Source organism: Saccopteryx leptura, chromosome 11 (assembly GCF_036850995.1).
Source record: "Saccopteryx leptura isolate mSacLep1 chromosome 11, mSacLep1_pri_phased_curated, whole genome shotgun sequence".
Lineage (NCBI taxonomy): Eukaryota > Metazoa > Chordata > Mammalia > Chiroptera > Emballonuridae > Saccopteryx > Saccopteryx leptura.
Genome location: NC_089513.1, coordinates 60,168,963 through 60,188,964, shown reverse-complemented (window position 1 = coordinate 60,188,964; position 20,002 = coordinate 60,168,963). Strand labels below are relative to the sequence as shown.

Here is a 20,002-nt window from a genome sequence, read left to right as displayed (position 1 = left end):
GAGTAATGTTATTCCTAGGTGGTGGTGCTTTGTTATAAACACACCGATATTCACGTTGCACTTTGGTCACGGATTCGAATTTAGTGAGCCACAGAATACACTGAACTTTCCTCTGTACTGTCCACATCATGACTGACATGGCTGTGGGCTGCTCCGCTGTATACACGGTGTTACGTCATCATCTGTGGATGCGCACATGCTGCCACATCATCCTACAGAAACTGGGAGGGTTTTCCTTTTATTTGGTGCAGATTTCACATTTCTATCGTCTTTTGTTGCTTTCCTGTGACCGGTCAAAAGTGCACTATGACTTTAATGAACACATTATATTTTTTTGCTGACCTGACAAAAAAAAAGGTATAATTTTGATTGATTTAAAAAAGTAGTAATTACCTACCCTTTTTGCTCCAAAGTGACTTTTTAAAAAATCAAGTGCCTGTAATTGTATATAAGGATTTCTGGTACCAACAATTAACCAATCAGATACAACCTTATTATGCGACGTGACCAGTAAGATGCAGCTCTATTCTAGAAGCTATATACACTGCTCACAAAAATTAGGGGATATTTTATCGCTTCATATTTGTTTTGAAATATCTCCTAATTTTTGTGAGCAGTGTATATTCATAGTTCGAGAAAGGGCATTCACACTAGATGACTATTATTGTATTGGCTATTGTCATTTTCTTATTTGACAATGTTAAGGGAAAAAAAGATCAGTGTTCTAAGTAGTACTCCATATTTTAAAAATTCTTCCAATACACAGGTTGAAAATTGCTGCTATAATCAAATGAATCTACTTTTCGTCTTTTTTCAGGTGAATGGCGATATTCCTCCTCGGTTAAAGAAAAGTGCTCATGAAATCATTCTAGACTTCATCAGATCAAGACCTCCTTTAAATCCAGTAAGTAATTTTACATATTGCTCTTCACTGGAGTTCACAGAATGAATTATTCTCCTGTAGGGAGTGATCGCTAGAACTCAGCTCTGAAAGTGGCTAGTTCTTACACTGAGCTTTTGTTCTCAAAGTGATGACTCCCAACTGCAGGTTATGTTTAAGTTGCAGGAAAATGCTTAACATTTGTTTAATACAAGGCTATCTTAGGATGTTTAGTTTAAAACAACTTGGGTTATGGTGCAAAATCTGGACAAAAATACTTCCTAGAATAATGGCTAAATGTTCCTGGGGTGGACTGCCTGCGCTTCCGGTTTACTTAATACTGCAAATAGCTTCCTTGGTCAAGTTGACGTTTTGATACTACACTGCTCACAAAAATTAGGGGATATTTTAGAGCTTCATATTAATTTTGAAATATCCCCTAATTTTTGTGAGCCATATATCTTGCGGTAAATCAACCTTGTTGTACACCTACTTTTATATTACCTTCCTCTGGTAACAGAGTTTTTTCTAGTGACTGTGGAATGAGAATATTTTAATCTGAATGAATGTTGGTGTGTTTCCTTTGTTCCTCACCAACACTGCTCAAACCTGTGTACACTTGTTAACCTGAAAGGGAATGGAATTTCTGTCCTAGTTTTTGTACATCCAGAGCATTATTAATGATCCCTTTTATAAATATTTTTAAAAGAAGGGAAAGAAGGGCCCTGGCCAGTTGGCTCAGCGGTAGAGCATTGGCCTGGCGTGTGGGGGACCCGGGTTCGATTCCCGGCCAGGTCACATAGGAGAAGTGCCCATTTGCTTCTCCACCCCCCCCCCTCCTTCCTCTCTGTCTCTCTCTTCCCCTCCTGCAGCCAAGGCTCCATTGGAGCAAAGATGGCCCGGGCGCTGGGGATGGCTCCTTGGCCTCTGCCCCAGGCGCTAGAGTGGCTCTGGTCGCGGCCGAGCATTGCCCCTTGGTGGGCAGAGGGTCGCCCCTGGTGGGCAGAGCGTCGCCCCTGGTGGGCGTGCCGGGTGGATCCCGGTCAGGCGCATGAGGGAGTCTGTCTGACTGTCTCTCCCCGTTTCCAGCTTCAGAAAAATACAAAAAAAATAAAAGAAGGGAAAGAGGCCACCTAAAGACTATTTTGTGTGTGTGTGTGTGTGTGTGTGTGTGTGTGTGTGTGTGTGACAGAGAGAGAGAAACAGAGGGACAGATAGAGACAGACAGACAGTAAGAGAGAGAGTTGAGCATCAATTCTTCATTGCGGCACCTTAGTTGTTCATTGATTGCTTTCTCATATGTGCCTTGACTGGGGTGGGGAGGTGCTACAGCAGACCAAGTGACCCCTTGCTCAAGCCAGCAACCTTGGGCTCAACCAGATGAGCCTGCGCTCAAGCCAATGACCTCAGGGTTTCAAATCTGGGTCCTCCACGTCCCAGTCTGATGCTCTATCCATTGCGCCACCCCCTGGTCAGGCCTAAGGAATAATTTTAAGAATGCCGGTCATGGTGAAGAAGAGAGAGCAGAGTCAAATGAACCTGAATTTAGCAGCCACATATCTCTGAGCAAGTTAATCAGCCTCCTGGAGCCTTTATTCAATTACAAAATGAAATAATCTGAGAAGGTTGTGATGACTTAATCAAAAATACTAGCTTCAAAAACAATAATAATATTAGATAAAGTATAACTTGCATTTTGATTGCCTTCTCATGCTTGCATATGGGAAACATAATTGTAACTTTAGCAAAACTGTCTCTTTTTTTTTTTTTTTCATTTTCTTTTCTGAAGCTGGAAACAGGGAGAGACAGTCAGACAGACTCCCGCATGCGCCCGACCAGGATCCACCCGGCACGCCCACCATGGGGCGACGCTCTGCCCACCAGGGGGCGATGCTCTGCCCATCCTGGGCGTCGCCATGTTGCGACCAGAGCCACTCTAGCGCCTGGGGCAGAGGCCAAGGAGCCATCCCCAGCGCCCGGGCCATCTTTGCTCCAATGGAGCCTCGCTGCGGGAGGGGAAGAGAGAGACAGAGAGGAAGGCGCGGCGGAGGGGTGGAGAAGCAAATGGGCGCTTCTCCTATGTGCCCTGGCCGGGAATCGAACCCGGGTCCTCCGCACGCTAGGCCGACGCTCTACCGCTGAGCCAACCGGCCAGGGCAAAACTGTCTCTTTAAAATTAGTTGAGCACATGACTAGATCACTGTGAAGTCCATTAATCTCCCTATTGCTTTAGGAATCTTGATAATGACTTAAAAATAATATTTTATCAAGCAGTGTTACAATCAATAAAATATAATTTTATCATACTACATATATTATATGAATGGACTTCAGTAATAATTATTTAACGACAAACTGCCCAGAGTTTCCAACCATTATGTGTTTTTTTCCCAAGGCCTCTGCCAGAAAACTAAAACCTACTCCACCACGGCCACGGAGCCTTCACGAAAGAATATTAGAAGAAATCAAAGCTGAAAGAAAGCTGCGGCCTGTCTCTCCAGAAGAGATTAGACGTAGTAGACAAGGTGAGTCAACTGCTTGCCACATTCCTGGTCTAAGTCACCCACTGGAACAAGGGTCCCTATACAACCAGCTTAATGAAAAGTAATGTTGCAAAGTCAAGGTAGTCCATGGAGTTCTCGCATTCCTTGTTCCTTTCTCCCTCTCTCTCTCTCTCTCTCTCTCTCTCTCTTTTCTCTGACACACACACACACACACACACACACACACGCCCTCGCACTTACTTGAGGTTTATACTTGACACTCATAGAAAAAGAAGCTCTTTTCCTATATGATAACTGAGCTATACAAGAACATCATGGCATAGTGGAGAGAGCTCTGCCAATGTCGAGACTGTGGCTTCAGGAGTGTCTACCTCTCTGAGCGTCTATTTCTTTGTCAGCAGAAGGATGATAAAAATTCCTCTAAGCCTTCCTTATGGCTTTTATGTAAAAAATTAAATAAGATTGTGGTCAAAATACTTTATAAGTTGTAATACATATACAAAGATAAGTTATGTTTCAAAAATGAAGATGGTTGTTTTACTTGAAGTTCCCATTGTCTTAATTATGGGTTTAAAGAAATGGTATTATGGTTTGTGATGAAAGCATTATCTGATATTCCCAAACTTTTTATTGTTTATATTTAATGTTTTTAATGTGTACTATAAGCATACATTGATTTTGATTTATAGAATAGATAGACCATATTATAAAATGTTTGTAAACATTTTGTTTATACAGCTGTCCTCCAATTTGTAAGATGCCCTTTTAAAGAATTCAGAGAAGCTACTTTAGGAAACTAGATTATAGTGGCAACTGAACAGAAAAGGAATCAGTTCTGTGATACCACACTCTCCTAGTTTTCTCCTCTGATCCTTTTTTCTACTTCTTTGAGACTCCTCTTGATACTTTAGATCTTTAGCTTGGGCTCACTTCTTCCTGTTCAACTACACCATTTTCCCTGGTTTTTGTTCCTGACTATCTTCCAACTTCCCATCTACAGCACTGATTTCTCTAACTGTTCAGACTCATACACTCATCTGTCTGCTAGGCAGGGCCTCTTATATCCTACAAGCAAGACAAGCCCAGCAAGTCTACAGGTGAACTCATCTGCTTTCTCCCCAAACCACCTCCTCCTAGTTCCACATCTCAGTGTGCCCAAGACAAACGTTAGCATCATCTTTGACTCTTAAGAGCCAATCCCTATTGATTTTACTTCTGGATCTTTATCATCTTCCACTCTTTAGTCCAGGGGTAGTCAACCTTTTTATACCTACCGCCCATTTTTGTATCTCTGTTAGTAGTAAAATTTTCTAACCGCCCACCGGTTCCACAGTAATGGTGATTTATAAAGTAGGGAAGTAACTTTATAAAATTTATAAAGCAGAGTTACAGCAAGTTAAAGCATATAATAATAATTACTTACCAAGTACTTTATATCGGATTTTCACTAAGTTTGGCAGAATAAATCTTTATAAAACAACTTACTATAGTTAAATCTATCTTTTTATTTATACTTTGGCTGCTCTGCTACCGCCACCATGAAAGCTGGAACTCCCACTAGTGGGCGGTAGGGACCAGGTTGATTACCACTGCTTTAGTCCAACAGCCACTGTCTTAACCCTGGCTGTCATCTTCTCTTGTCTAGTTTATTGTATTAGCTCTGCCTGCGTTCCATGCGTACATCTCTGAACTCTTCAATTACTCTATATTGATATTCTTTGATTCTTGGCCCTTCTATTACATTGTGATGTTCATGATGACAGGATCCATGCCTGTTTTGTTCATTATTTTGTCCTCAGTCCCTAGTACTGGGACTAGGCTATAAAAAATATTCCCATTGGTGTTGAAATCTTTGAATATACCTTACAATTACAAAGCTACAAAGCAAAAGTTATATCAATTTATTCCTGTCTGATTTTTATGGCAGCAGGTATTGTCTCTTTAAAATAATGTATAAAGTAGGCCCTGGCCGGTTGGCTCAGTGGTAGAGCATCGGCCTGGCGTGCAGAAGTCCCGGGTTCGATTCCCGGCCAGGGCACACAGGAGAGGCGCCCATCTGCTTCTCCACCCCTCCCCCTCTCCTTCCTCTCTGTCTCTCTCTTCCCGTCCCGCAGCCGAGGCTCCATTGGAGCAAAGATGGCCCGGGCGCTGGGGATGGCTCCTTGGCCTCTGCCCCAGGTCCTAAAGTGGCTCTGGTTGCGGCAGAGCGACGCCCCGGAGGGGCAGAGCATCGCCCCCTGGTGGGCAGAGCGTCGCCCTCTGGTGCACGTGCTGGGTGGATCCCGGTCAGGCGCATGCAGGAGTCTGTCTGACTGTTTCTCCCCGTTTCTAGCTTCAGAAAAATACAAAAAAAAAAAATGTATAAAGCATTTGAATTGACAAACCTATGTGAGCATTATATAATAAACAGCCAAAACATATAGCCTGCCCTGTGGTGGTGCAGTGGATAGATCCTCAACCAGGAACTTTTAGGGCCCCAGTTCAGAACGCCCCAGTCAAGGCACATACTACAAGCAACCAGTGAACAACTAAAGTGAAGCAACTATGACTATGAATTGATACTTCCCACTTCCCCCCTCCCCTTTAAAGAGTCAAACTATGTAAACCATGTGAACCAAGAATTCTTACCTTGGGAGTCTTTCAATGAGCCCGAGGAGGGTCTGTGAATCCCCCGAAATGTGGGGGGGGGGGTGTATACATATTTCACAAAGTATATGTTATGTGCATTTTCTTGAGAGACGAGACTTAGAACCACTATGGAAAAATAAGGAAATGGTATTGTAGGATGGTTGTTTTAGACTAGATTTTTTTAAAATTATTATACCTTGAGAAGGAATAATGGAGGTAATAGAAGAGTTTCAACAAAACTATAAAGTAAAACAAATAGATTACCATGTGAAAAGTAAGCTTCATGATTTACAGTAGTAAAGAGAATTAGGTAATGGAAGTACCAATAAAATAGAGAAAGAAATAAGACAAGCATAATGTGCTTGTATTACTTGGATGGTAACTGACATCGAGTTTCTTTGTTTTTCCAACTAGTTTTTTTTTTTTTTTTTTTTTTTTTTTTTGTTTTGTTTTGTTTTTTTTTTCATTTTTCTGAAGCTGGAAACGGGGATAGACAGTCAGACAGACTCCCGCATGCGCCCGACCAGGATCCACCCGGCACGCCCACCAGGGGCGGTGCTCTGCCCCCCAGGGGGCGATGCTCTGCCCATCCTGGGCGTCGCCATATTGCGACCAGAGCCACTCTAGCGCCTGAGGCAGAGGCCACAGAGCCATGCCCAGCGCCCGGGCCATCTTTGCTCCAATGGAGCCTTGGCTGCGGGAGGGGAAGAGAGAGACAGAGAGGAAGGCGCGGCGGAGGGGTGGAGAAGCAAATGGGCGCTTCTCCTATGTGCCCTGGCCGGGAATCGAACCCGGGTCCTCCGCACGCTAAGCCGACGCTCTACCGCTGAGCCAACCGGCCAGGGCCTTTCCAACTAGTTTTTTAAACTTTTATTTTCTGTTAAACACTGTGCCAGCTATTGGGGTACAGAGATGAGGAAAGCAGTTCCCCTGCCCGCAGATGCTTACAGAAGAGTGACTATGGAGTGTCATTCATGTTCATGTTGCAAGAGACACACATGAGTGTGAACAGCGGCCAGTCAGAGGGCATTAACTGAGGCCATTTGAGGGAGCTTAAGGAGAAGACTAGTAATCCTTGTAAGGTGGTGCTTTCAAGTTGCATGGAAGGTCATCTCAGACTTTGTCACATACATATTCTTCTGTTTCATTTTAAACAAATCAGATGCTAACTACTGTAAATCCTATTTTATAATAGTTAAATATCAATTTTTATATTGATTATATCTTATTTATTTTAACCATATTGCTTAATATTTCAGAACAACTAGAATTGAGCTATTATAGAAAGTGATTGTACTGAGAATTTAACTTCTAGAATTCTGCCTTCAGTGTGATTTTAAATTTTAATTGAACAGTAAAAGATTTGGGCTTATTATTTCTGTAGCTGTATATTGGTACTTACAGTTTGCTTTGGGGAGTTTAGTTAGGATAAGTTTGGCAGAATAAACTTGAAAAATGTTTCCCTAAATATTTTTATAATCTTTCTTCTCCATGTAATTGCAAGTAGAAACCTACTGTTGAAATGGAGAAAATATATGTGTTTAAAAAGAAATAGTAGGCCCTGGCCAGTTGGCTCAGTGGTAGAGCGGCAGCCTGGTGTTTGGATGTTCCTCCTGGGTTCAATTTCCTGCCAGGGCACACAGAAGCGCCCATCTGCTTCTCTACCCCTTTTCCTCTCTCCTCTCTCTCTCTCTCTCCCTCTCTCTCCCTCCCTCTCCCTCTCCCTCCCTCTCCCTCCCTCTCCCTCCTTCCTCCCCCCCCCTTTCCTTCTTCCCTTAGGCAGCTATGGCTCAATTGGAGCTAATTGGCCCCAGATGCTGAGGATGGCTATATGGCTGGCCTCAGGCTCTAAAAAGTGGCTCTAGTTGCAATGGAGCAAGGGCCCAGATGGGCAGAGCATCACCCCCTAGTGGGCTTGCTGGGTGGACCCTGGTCAGGGCGTGTGTAGGAGTCCGTCTCTGCCTCCTCTCCTCTTGCTGAATAGAAAAATTTTTTTTTTTAATTTTAAAAAATAAAAGAAATGTTACCTATAATTTTAACATCCAGAGGTATTCACTGCAAACCTTAGCAATTATGTAAAAAAATTTGTACATTATGAAATGGAAACAAAAGCTGTATGTGCAGCCTTCTGCTCTCTCTAACATTATATGTATATATGGCATGGGCATGCCATTAAGTACGGCTCAAAACATTATTTATAAGGGTCTGATAGTCTTACATATGGCTAAACTGTTTTATTAACCTAGTTGCCTATTTTTTTACAGACTATTTATTTCCTATTAAGTCTGAAATTACTATTTTTGTACATAGTGTTTATATTTGATTATTTTCTTTTTCCTAACATCTCATACTGTATTGAGATTTAGAGTTTTAACTGTAAGCTGTCCCATTAAAAGCATCATTTTCCTAAACCTCTAAGTTACTGTGATGCTCAGTTGCTGTCCTTTGTGGTATATAAAGCTTGGGAAAAATTTGAACCTTATTTTCCAAAGAATAATAGCATATCTTTCTTGTACAGTGGGCAGTTTTATTTCAAAAGGTATGTTCATATAGCAGAGAAGAACAGAATAAGAAGATATTAGAGAAGAGAGATGAGTGCTCTGACAATATGTATTTTATTTACATAAGTGACAAAATCTAGAGTTGATAGCATTTGAGTTTAGAAATGCAGAGTGTTTTTAACGGTGCATTGAGGATTATTCTCATCCACATAAAATTTCTAAAGACACTTAAAACACAGTGAAATACTTCTTTAAAAGTTACATTCTAGTTTATATGTTATGATGAAATACCTAAAATATTATTTCCTGATCATCAAACAATATGTATGATTGTTAACAAAAAGTTGCTTTATTTGCCCCATTAAAATTCACATCCCTTTGTTGCCATAAGTGCTTTTCAAAACATCTACATGTGAGTCTGACCTCTTGCTAAGTTGTGTTTGGAATGTAACTCTGCTCTTTCTTCACATCCGTTTTTTAAATACTGTATTGAGACTTTGGGTTATAAATATAAATTGTTCCTTTAAAAAAATCTGTCAAAAACCATATCAAGAGACACTTCCAGACTCTGAAGTTTGGGTGCAGAACTCCATAGGCAGTCTACCTGGAGACTGTGGACTAGGGAGTCATCCTGCCTGATTGCCCGTCCTCCCTTCCGCACCGCATCCGGTGTTCCGCTCCCAGCTGACCCCAGACCAACCTGTCCTCCTGGAGCCTAGGTTAGAGAATAGACTGTCCTGGTAAGAATTTTGGGCTGTAATGAAAACAGATCATTCTCACTGTCATGAATACCTAAATTCATTATATCTTTGTATAATCTTTTTTAAAGGTTTTATTGAGATATAATTTACCTACGGTAAAATTCACCCACTTAAACTATGCAATTCAGTAGGTTTTACTATGTGATAAAAATTTAAAAACAAATTATTACAATAGGAAATAAATGTTTATTCTCAAGAAATTATATTTACTGAGCTTTTGCTATGTGCCAAGCACTGCTCTGAGCACTTTTTTTTTTTTTCTGGCATGAAATCATTTACTCTTCATAACAATCCCATGAAGTGCAGTATCATTATTACCATTTTATAGATGAAATAACTGAAGTCCAAAGAAGTTAAATAACTTGCACAGAATCATACTGCTAGTAAGTGGCAGAGCTAACATTCAAACTTAGGCATTCTGGTCCTGAGGTCTCCCTTCAACTACTAGGCTTCTTTGCCTGCAGTAGACAGTTTATTGATACATTGCGAAGCTGCTAGTTCTTGAATGAGATTTTTTTATAAAACATTTCACCTTTGCCTGACCAGGCGGTGGCGCAATGAATAGAGCGTCAGACTGGGATGCGGAAGGACCTAGGTTCGAGACCCCAGGATAGCCAGCTTGAGCGTGGGCTCATCTGGTTTGAGCAAAAAAGCTCACTAGCTTGGACCCAAGGTCACTGGCTCGAGCGAGGGGTTATTCAGTCTGCTGAAGGCCATCGGTCATGGCACATACGAGAAAGCAATCAATGAACAACTAAGGTCGCAACGAAAAACTGATGATTGATGCTTCTCATCTCTCTCCGGTCCTGTCTTTCTGTTCCTATCTATACCTCTCTCTGTCCCTGTAAAAAAAATTAAAAAAAAAAAAACAACAAAAAAATTTTCACCTTTTTGCGGAGAGTCAAATTTTCATTCTGAAATAAATTATTTGAGAATACATTTATTCTTAAATTTTAAAGATTTTGTAGTTTCCTAAAACCAAGATTTTTAAAATGGCTATTTTTTTTTATTTTGATCTGTGTTTTATTGAAGTAAAAAATTCTGTATTATTATTCGTTAAAATGTTTGTGTCTTTACCACACTTTCATTTTTAACATGTTCTTTAAAAAGTTGTTTTTTTTCTTCGTTACTTCATTTGAAGTCTTAGTGATAGAATTGAAGCTAAGATTCATGGTTTCATTATATTTTAGATTTTTATCCAATGTCTTCTGCCTTAAAGTCTGAAATGTGCCACTCTGGGTCTTCCTAACTCTTCCCTTCTCATTCGCCTTCCCTGTATATTCCTAACAGCTGAATTGTTTGTTTGTTTGTTTGTTTGTGTTCTTTTTTCAGCAGTGTGTGGCCACTTAGCATGTCTTACAGTTATGACTTGTCAGGTAAAAAAAAAAATGCTTTCACACTTGACATGGGTTTTGTGGTTTCTGTGAAATACGTTTTCATTCATCTGCTTGTTCAACCATGTCAAAAAAGAAAATGGAAAGAATTCTTTTAAGCTGTGGTCAGTAAAATAAAACTTTCTGCTTGTTTGAAAACAATATACTTTTAAAAAAAATTAAAGCTGCAATAAATCTGTTGCCTGCCAAGGGATCGTGGAAGAACCATTACACCGTCCCTATGGTTATGGACGGGGGCTGCCAGTTTGTATGGTCACTGTCACTGACCCACAGTCTTCTAAGACAGTGATGGCAAAGTCTAAAACAGAACTTTGCCTTGAGAGAATAAGAAAAAACCTTTCAAGAAACAAAATTTGACACTTCTTATTCTCTAGCAGGCGTCCCCAAACTACGGCCCACGGGCCTGAGGCCATTTATCCGGCCCCCACCGCACTTCCGGAAGGGGCACCTCTTTCATTGGTGGTCAGTGAGAGGAGCACTGTATGTGGCAGCCCTCCAACGGTCTGAGGGACAGTGAACTGGCGCCCTGTGTAAAAAGTTTGGGGACCCCTGCCTAAAGCATTTAAGTAGCTAAACTGAAAACTGTCAGTTACTTCAGAGACCTGAGAGCTGTCCTCTGGCAGACTCTGCTCCCACAGGGAGAGCCTGGTCCCAGGCGGCTCTGAGGCTCACTGTGACAGTGTGACAGCAGGAGAGCCTGTGACGGCCCCACTTGTGAAGTATGCGTCCCAGGCTGTTGTGCAAGTTGAGACCTCTCCTGTTAAATAGATGTGGATTAATAGTGAAACAAATAACAATTAATGACTAAATTTAATCTGTAAAATCAGCCCTCTTTTAAAATTTTTAAACTACATATGAGCGAAGTTTCCAAGCCAACTTGATCCTCATAAATTACTTTGCAAGTTAGAATATTTAATTTTGGAAGCTGTCATTTTAAAAGTCGAAAGATTTATGCGATCTGAAGAGAAACGAGAGCATGGAAGCTGTCATTTTAAACATAAAATGAGATAAGATGTTGGGACTAATACTTTCTTCCAGAATTTTTTTTATATGCTATGGAATTGTTGGCATACACTAAATACAAATTCATATTTAAAGGGCCAGACAGTTCTAGTTTCATATTCTCTTTATGAATATTTACAGAGTATCTCTCAACTGCTAATGTTTTTTAAAATTTTTTTAAATTTGTAGGTCTCAGGCATGACTAATACTTGTGCATTCAAGAAACTGAGATAAATATTTTACACTCTTCACTTACTACTTTTTGGCTGACCACTAAAGAGCTTTTTCTGTTTTCTTTATCTGCTTGAAAATTTTTATTTTATCAACTATTTGCATAGTAACCATGTAAAAAATATTTTTTCCGGAAAACAAACTCAAATATTTTGGAATATATATGTCGCTGCTAATATCTGAGAGCTGGCAGTATATGTTACAGATACTCCATCTCTTCTAAATATCTATTCAAGATGATACATCAGTCAGACTACATGGGAGTAGCTGGCTACCTGAACACATTGACTATTGGCTAACACAAATTAGGCCCAGGTGGCTGATCTAGACAATATGCATGCCCATACACACATTATATATAGATGTATTTGGGGTTCAATAGGTTATATGATGGGTTGTGTGCAGGAAGAAAGATCTTGGTACTTAATCTCCTTGATATAAAAGAGTAACAAAAAATTTTTGTTTTCACTGCTTATCATTTGCTATAGTTTATTTCATGCCTTACTGTATGTATTTTATAAATTCTACATGCTTTGTTAATTTCTTGTGCTACTTTTATGTTTCATTTTGCATTTTGACTAATCAGTTAAAATGTCCAAAATTATAAATGGGAAAGATGGATCCATACTTTTAACTTAATGGAAAGATTGCAATGCAAAGTTGTAAAGTTAACTAAGGAGTAAATATTGGAAACACATAGTAAATTCCTTTGAACTAAAGAGTAGAGTAGAATAAGACATAATAAAGTATATTTTGTTGTTTAAGTATATCTTAGAAATATTAATTCTTAATGGAAAATATTAATTTATTCAACATTAATTAAGGTAAGTATAATTTCTTTTTCCACTGAAAATATTAAATATGTAATCTGTATCCCAGTTATATTTCCCCCCAACAAAATAAGCTAGCAGCTGGGTGTATCTAATACACATAAAGTTATTACATAGAGTATTTAATGTCATGATTATGCATTTTAGATTCTGAACCTGAAGTATGTGACTTCCAAAGCCATATCTAGCATCTTAAATATTTTGTTTACTTATAAATACGTGTTTTTTTTCTCAAGAAATTCTGTTTTATGTAGAAGTACAAAGTCTTATCTAAGTATTTGGTTTTCTCACTTGATACACTGAAGTAATGAGGATTTATAAATAATAAACTTGAACAGAGAAGTATAAGTAATCAAACTACTTAACATGTCTTAAAAATATGTTCAGCTGGGTCCTTTACAAATATGAAATATGAGATAAAATCACACACTGTATTTAATCTTATATGTGGAGATCATTCTGAAACATGACTGGTTACATAGCATATTTTTATTAACCCTTTGAGTACTGAGTTTTTTGTTAACTCTTTGAGTGAGGATGTACGTGAACATTCGTACTACTCAAAGCTTTGAATTTAGTACAAGGTATGTGTTTTAGCAGTTTCCATCTGTGAACTCAAATTCAGTTATGACACTTATAACTGCAGCTAAAGGCAATTAGCAGTTTTCATCCATGAACTCAAATTCAGTTATGACACTTATAACTGCAGCTAAAGGCAATTAGAGAGCTCTTGGGTAATTTCTCAAATACCTGCATTGAGAATGAAATGGAGTCATGGCAGCCCCTATCACTTAACAGTGTTTCCTAAACTTTGGTTCAGATACCATGATTTTTTGTCAGATTAAAGTGCTACCAGATACTGTTTAAATTAGTTTGAACCTATCATAAATGACTTTTTAAAACCTTAAGCAAAAACATCCATAAAATTATGTATCTGGTATAGAATTTTTTTCTGAAACATTAAAATTAATATATAACCATTAAAACTGTTCCAGTGTTCCTCCATGCACTTCTAAGTGGTTTCCCCCTGACCTGGTAGATGGGGATGTGAGACTTGCCTTCGGAAGCTGACCTCACTATTCCTCCAGTTTGGGACCGTCGGTTGAAATATGGGTAGTTAAGAGGCGTGACAGTGTGTGCAATTTTAACTTTGTGCTTTCTCTTGAAAGACTACAACAACACAAATAATCATGTAGGAACTATATAAAATAAGATACAATGTACAATAAGAATTTTTAAAATATACTTCAAGACCATATTTAAGCAGTACCTTTTTTCTGGACCAGGAATTAATCAGTTAACCCAATCATTTCCTCCTTTGCTTTCTAGAAAACTTTTAAATTGCTCTCCTACGTGTGGCAGCCCACCACTTTCTACACCTCCTTATTAAAGTGTGTTTGAAGACTTTTCCCAATTATAATGAGTGAGAAAGCTGCTGCTTTTGCCCTTTGTCCCCTTCAGCATACCCCTTCCCATTATGTATTTGTTCTAGCTAATATCTGGAAACATAGTAATAAAATCAATGTGTGTGCTTTCAGGTTCTTGACTAGAAGTTTTATGTAAAATGATAAATGGTTGATGGACAGATATGTCTGTCTTCTTCCTTCCTTTTTTCCTTTTCTCCTTTTCTCCATCCTTCCTTGCTTACTCAGACCCTTTCATCTAGTTCACAAAGGCATGTTCTCTGGGCTTTTTTTTTTCTCTTTTTTTTACAGAGACAGAGAGTCAGAGAGAGGGATAGATAGGGACAGACAGACAGGAACGGAGAGAGATGAGAAGCATCAATCATTAGTTTTTTGTTGAGATTACCTTAGTTGTTCATTGATTGCTCTCTCATATGTACCTTGACCATAGGGCTACAGCAGACCGAGTAACCCCTTGCTCGAGCCAGCGACCTTGGGTCCAAGCTGGTGAGCTCTGCTCAAACCAGATGAGCCCGTGCTCAAGCTGGCAACTCAGGGTCTCGAACCTGTGTCCTCTGCATCCCAGTCCGAAGCTCTATCAACTGCGCCACCGCCTGGTCAGGCTCTGGCCTTCTTAATCTCTAAAAATAAGCAGAAATTGTGATATTAAGTCAGATATATATCATATATAATAATTTGCAAGATTATTTAAATTAATATCATGGAAGGCTATTCTATGTAGAACACACTTTAATACTTAATGTTTCCTGGAAATCCACTTCTTAAACTTCAAGCATATAAATATTATATGTTGTGGGTGACTGCTGCATTCTTGTATTTAATAATAACTCAGTTACACTGCTTTCCCCTAGTTCAGGAGCATTAATCGTGTCTTTTTCACTTTAGTACTTAGTTTACCTTTACCCCCAACTACAGAAGTTTCACAGTCTGCTTCATGTGCACTGATCAGTTTATGGTGCTGATCTGGAACTTAGATTATTCAGGGACGACTTCTCATGTTTTAAATACTCTGATTTAGTAGTTGGTTAGTAAACTTAGATGTTTAACATTTTATTTGAAATACTAAAGAAAATTAGTTCCACTTGCATTTGAAGATTACAGGCTATAATACCAAAAGAAGTGGCCTTTAGAATCAGTGCTAACCAAGATTCAAGTTTCTGCCACACATTAGCTGTGTGACTCCTGCTAAATCACTCTGAGCCTTAATTTTCTTACTTGCTAATGTATCTACAAATCAATGTTATTAATTGCTAACATTTATGGTGCACTACCTTTATTACACATAATATTAAGTATTTTATATGTAATTGTTAACTTCTTTCATCTTCACAACATGCCCATATCTGTTGTTAGCCCATTTTATATATGAGGAAACAAGAGGTTAGGTAACTAGCAGCAGAGTCGAACTTTGAACCAAAACCATCTGCACCTTACTGTACTACTCCATGTGTACTCTGTGCTCTCTCTGCATGGCTGCATTTCTTCAGTTTGTTACATTGCTTTCCCTCCCAAATTTGAGTTCTGAACGAACTGTGTCAGCTTTATCAGAGGGAAGGTATCTCAGATTCCGTGTTCATGTTTATGTCAGTTTAGATTATTAGCTATTTTAAGTCAAACCATTTTCATATCATACAGCCCATAAACTCAATACGGCCTCGTGCGTGCCATCACTTTGATCGATCACTTGTTCTTTAGAATCTGTAAGTAAAAGTAGCCTCTATGAGCCTCTGGAAAATAAAAAAGATGCAGTCAGTTACCTGTGGTTCTTCCAGCTCTACATTTATTATCTATAAATTTGAATATGTAATTAGTCAGGTAAAGGTTTTCTTTAATTGAATCTGAATTGGTTAATATATAACAAAAATATTTTTATACATATGTGTTACTGTGTCAAGCTTCTGTGTTGTAGTTGTGTGACACGGAAATGCTATGTCACCTGGTGTGTGTTTTTGAGTGCAGGTACTTGGAAGAGTGTGTTTTGTCCACTGATTACCTTTATTGGCTCAAGAAACGTGAGCTTTCCTCTTTCTTTTGCCAGATATAACTACCCTTGAAACTCCAGAGAACGTTGTGGAATCGTTGGTGGTGAATGGAGGTTTAACATCACAAACAAAAGAAAATGGGTTACGTGCTGCGCAGCAGGTACCGGTGCTGCGGAAGAAGCTCCTCAAAGCTCCGACTCTGGCAGAACTGGACAGCTCTGACTCCGAGGTGAGCTTATGAGGCTCTGGGCCCAAGTCCTGACTCCGAGGTCAGGACACTGACACTCTCAGACTTAGTTTACTAGTCATGTTGCTTCAGTTGTTTCTTAATCCCTTCCCATTTTTTAAACAATAAAGTTAGGATTAAAATTCATTTGTTTAGTAGAATATAAAACAGTGGATTTCTTACCATCACTTAGTAAAGACCAATATAATGCTTATAGTGTATAGAATATGTTTTGAAATAATTGACATAGTCTTAGATTACGATGGGCTTGAAATAAGTCAATTTTCAAACTTTTATTGAGTATTTTTTATTTTGGGAAAGGAAAAGGAAAAACATTTCCATTAAAAACAATTAACACTATAGTATAATTACCCATTTATTTCTCTCTAAAATACACAGTCACAGATGCATCCACACTGAAGGTTCTTTCTGTAACAGCAACAGGCCTCAGAGGAAACTGCTGGTGTTCTCCAGCTCACATCTTTTACCTGCTACCCTTGGTGGGAATCTCACAGCCTGCTTGTTCTCAAGGAGCAGGGAGATGTTGAGGCTGATGCTGATGCTTCCCGTCTCCCTCAAACCCGATCTGCAGCATCAGTATTGTGTGTCTCCACTGCCCCGTCCTCATCATCAGCTTATGTGGAATGAAATTATATCCTTGCCTCCCTTCTCCCACCCTCCCTTCTGAGCCACACCACACACACAGCTGGCTTCTCATCTTCTGTTTGCTATCTTGGTTGCTGGCTCAATCCTGTCCACATTTCATCCAAGGTAGAATTGAAGGAGTTATTCTTTAACTGCCCTCTCATCAGTGTCCACCCAATCTAAGAAATGCCAGTAATAACAATTGTGTTGCTAAATGTTTTTCAAATACAGATAATAATAAAGAAATATCCTTATTACTGCCTGACTGCAGTGTGCACTCTCACACGTGCTGTTTCTATCTTGTCGGTGCTTTTTACCTTTCTCCTTCCCAGTTTCATATTACACCCCCCCCCCCCAGAGCCTTTGTCGCTCGGGCTTGAAATCTTTTGAAGGTTCCTCACCACTTACAGGATTATGTTTATACCCAAATAAGATGCATAAGAACCTTGGTGACCTGATGCATGCGACACCGCTTCTTGCCTGAGTCAGGGTTTTTTCAGCCCCCAGTTCACAGACTGCTGCCAGTCCAAAAAGAGTTAACCACCCTGTTGTAGTATGAAGATTATAGACCCATTAGGCTGATTAACTCTTTTGTGTATTCACATGAAATTTCTGGCGGACAAGTGGTTGAAAAACACTGGCCTGCATTTCAGCCACTCAGCCGTTGTTCTTTCTTGCACATTCCCTGTTCCTCAGCTCAAGTCTTAGTCGCATCTGTCTGTCCTCACTCCTAACTTCTGTTTCTCTTTTACAGTCAGTGTGAACCTTGCCTTCCCTTTTCCCTAACACAACTGACCCATTAGGACTTCCTTCTCTGTGATCCCATAAGAGCCTTCCCTTCTCTCTGTGTTAGGGCAGTTAGCACTGGAATGTCATAATCCACGTATTTCTCGCCCTCCCACGAGAGGGCAAGCTCCCTGAGATAGGGACTGTACTCAGTTCACTTTATATTACCAATTCCTAACACCCAGTAGACACTCACAGATGTAGATAAATTCATACTAACCCATGAGAACAATTTAAAGTAAAAGAGCATCTAGCTCTGCACTGTGTAGTATAGTAGCCACTAATCACTGTGACTGTTAAATTTATTTTTACTTTTGTTTTAGAAAATTAAATTTAACAGGGTGACATTGATCAATAAGAGTACATATGTTTCAGGTAAACATTTCTATAGCATTTGAACTTTTGATTGTGTCCTGTACTCATCAACAAAGTGAAATAATTTTTTGTCACTATATATTTGTCCCTCTTTACTCTCTTCTACCCCCCACATGCACCCCTCTCTTTGGTATCCACTTCACTTTTATCTGTGTCCATGAGTCTCAGTTTTAGATCCCACCTATGTGTGAAATCATATAGTTCTTAGCTTTTTCTGATTTACTTATTTCACTCAGTATAATGTTCTCAGGGTCCATCCATGTTGTCATAAATGGCATTAGGTCATCATTTCTTATGGTTGAGTAGTATTCCATTGTATATTTGTGCCACATCTTTTTTTGTTTGTTTGTTTTTTGTGACAGGGATAGAGAGAAAGAGACAAAGGGACAGATAAGGACAGACAAACAGGAAGGGAGAGAGATGAGAAGCATCAATTCTTTGTTGCGGCACCTTCATTGTTTATTGATTGCTTTCTCATATGTGCCTTGACGGGGTGGGGGACTACAGCAGAGCGAGTGGCCCCTTGCTCAAGCCAGTGACCTTGGGCTTCAAGCCAGCGACCATGGGGTCATGTCTATGATCCCACACTCAAGCCAGCAACCTGCGCTCAAGCTGGTGAGCCTGCGCTCAAGCCAGTGACCTCCGGGTTTTGAGCCTGGGTCCTTTACGTCCCAGTCAACACTCTATCCACTGCACCACTGCCTGGTCATACTGTGCCACATCTTTTTTATCCAATTCAAAGGACACTTTGGTTGTTTCCATACCTTGGCCACTATGAATAATGCTGCGATGAACATGTGGGTGTGCGTGTCTTTACATACCCATGTTTTCAAGTTTTTGAGATAGATACCTGGTAGAGGAATTGCTGGGTCATATGGTAGTTCTATTCTTAATGTTTTGAGGAACCACCATATTTTCTTTCATAATGGTTGTACTAGTTTGCATTCTCACCAGCAGTGAATGAGGGTTCCTTTTTCTCCACAGCCTCTCCAACAATTATTACGTGTCTTGTTGTTAATAGCTGCCTTGAGGATTCTTTCTTCATCGATTTTTGATAATTTTATTAAATGTGCCTTGGAGTAAGGTTGTTTGGGTTGCTTCTTGGATTCGAGGATCTAACTCTTTCCATAGGCTGGGGAAGCTCTCATCAATTATTTGTTTGAATTGAATCTCCATGCCTTTCTCTTTCTTCTTCTTCTTCTGTTATACTCATTATTCTTATATTGCTCTTTCTGATAGAATCAGACAATTCTTATAGAGCTCTCTCTTTTTTTTTTTAAATTCATGAGTCTCGCCTGACCAGGCAGTGGCGCAGTGGATAGAGCGTCAAACTGGGATGTGGAGGACCCAGGTTCGAGACCCCAAGGTCGCCAGCTTGAGCGCGGGCTCATCTGGTTTGAGCAAAGCTCACCAGCTTGGACCCAAGGTCGCTGGCTCGAGCAAGGGGTTACTCGGTCTGCTGAAGGCCCGTGGTCAAGGTACATATGAAAGAGCAGTCAATGAACAACTAAGGTGTCACAACGTGTAACAAAAAACTAATCATTGATGCTTCTCATCTTTTCATTCCTGTCTGTCTGTCCCTGTCTATCCCTCTCTTTGACTCGCTGTCTCTGAAATAAATAAATAAATAAATAAATAAATAAATAAATAAATACAATTCATGAGTCTCTCTTCTCTTCTCTCTGTAGTATCTCTAGTTGCCTGTCTTTGATGCCACTGATTTTCTCCTCTATCTGGCCTGTTTTATTAGCTAAACTTGCTACCTCTGTTTTCAATTTATGTACTTACTTTTTTATCTCTTTTTTAAAGTTTCATTCTCCTTGGTGAGGTATT

The 20,002-nt window shown here is 39.6% G+C and overlaps 1 protein-coding gene across 2 annotated transcripts in view; it reads left to right on the top strand.

Annotated features, from left to right (window-relative positions):
• Positions 1 to 20,002, top strand: part of SPIRE1 (spire type actin nucleation factor 1) — a 263,080-nt gene that overhangs the window by 186,087 nt on the left and 56,991 nt on the right. For both annotated transcript variants that reach the window (XM_066353336.1, XM_066353337.1), the window contains exons 7-9: positions 818 to 904; positions 3,276 to 3,405; positions 16,194 to 16,366. In XM_066353336.1, the coding sequence (XP_066209433.1) occupies positions 818 to 904; positions 3,276 to 3,405; positions 16,194 to 16,366 (390 nt within the window). The remainder of the gene's footprint in view (positions 1 to 817; positions 905 to 3,275; positions 3,406 to 16,193; positions 16,367 to 20,002) is intronic.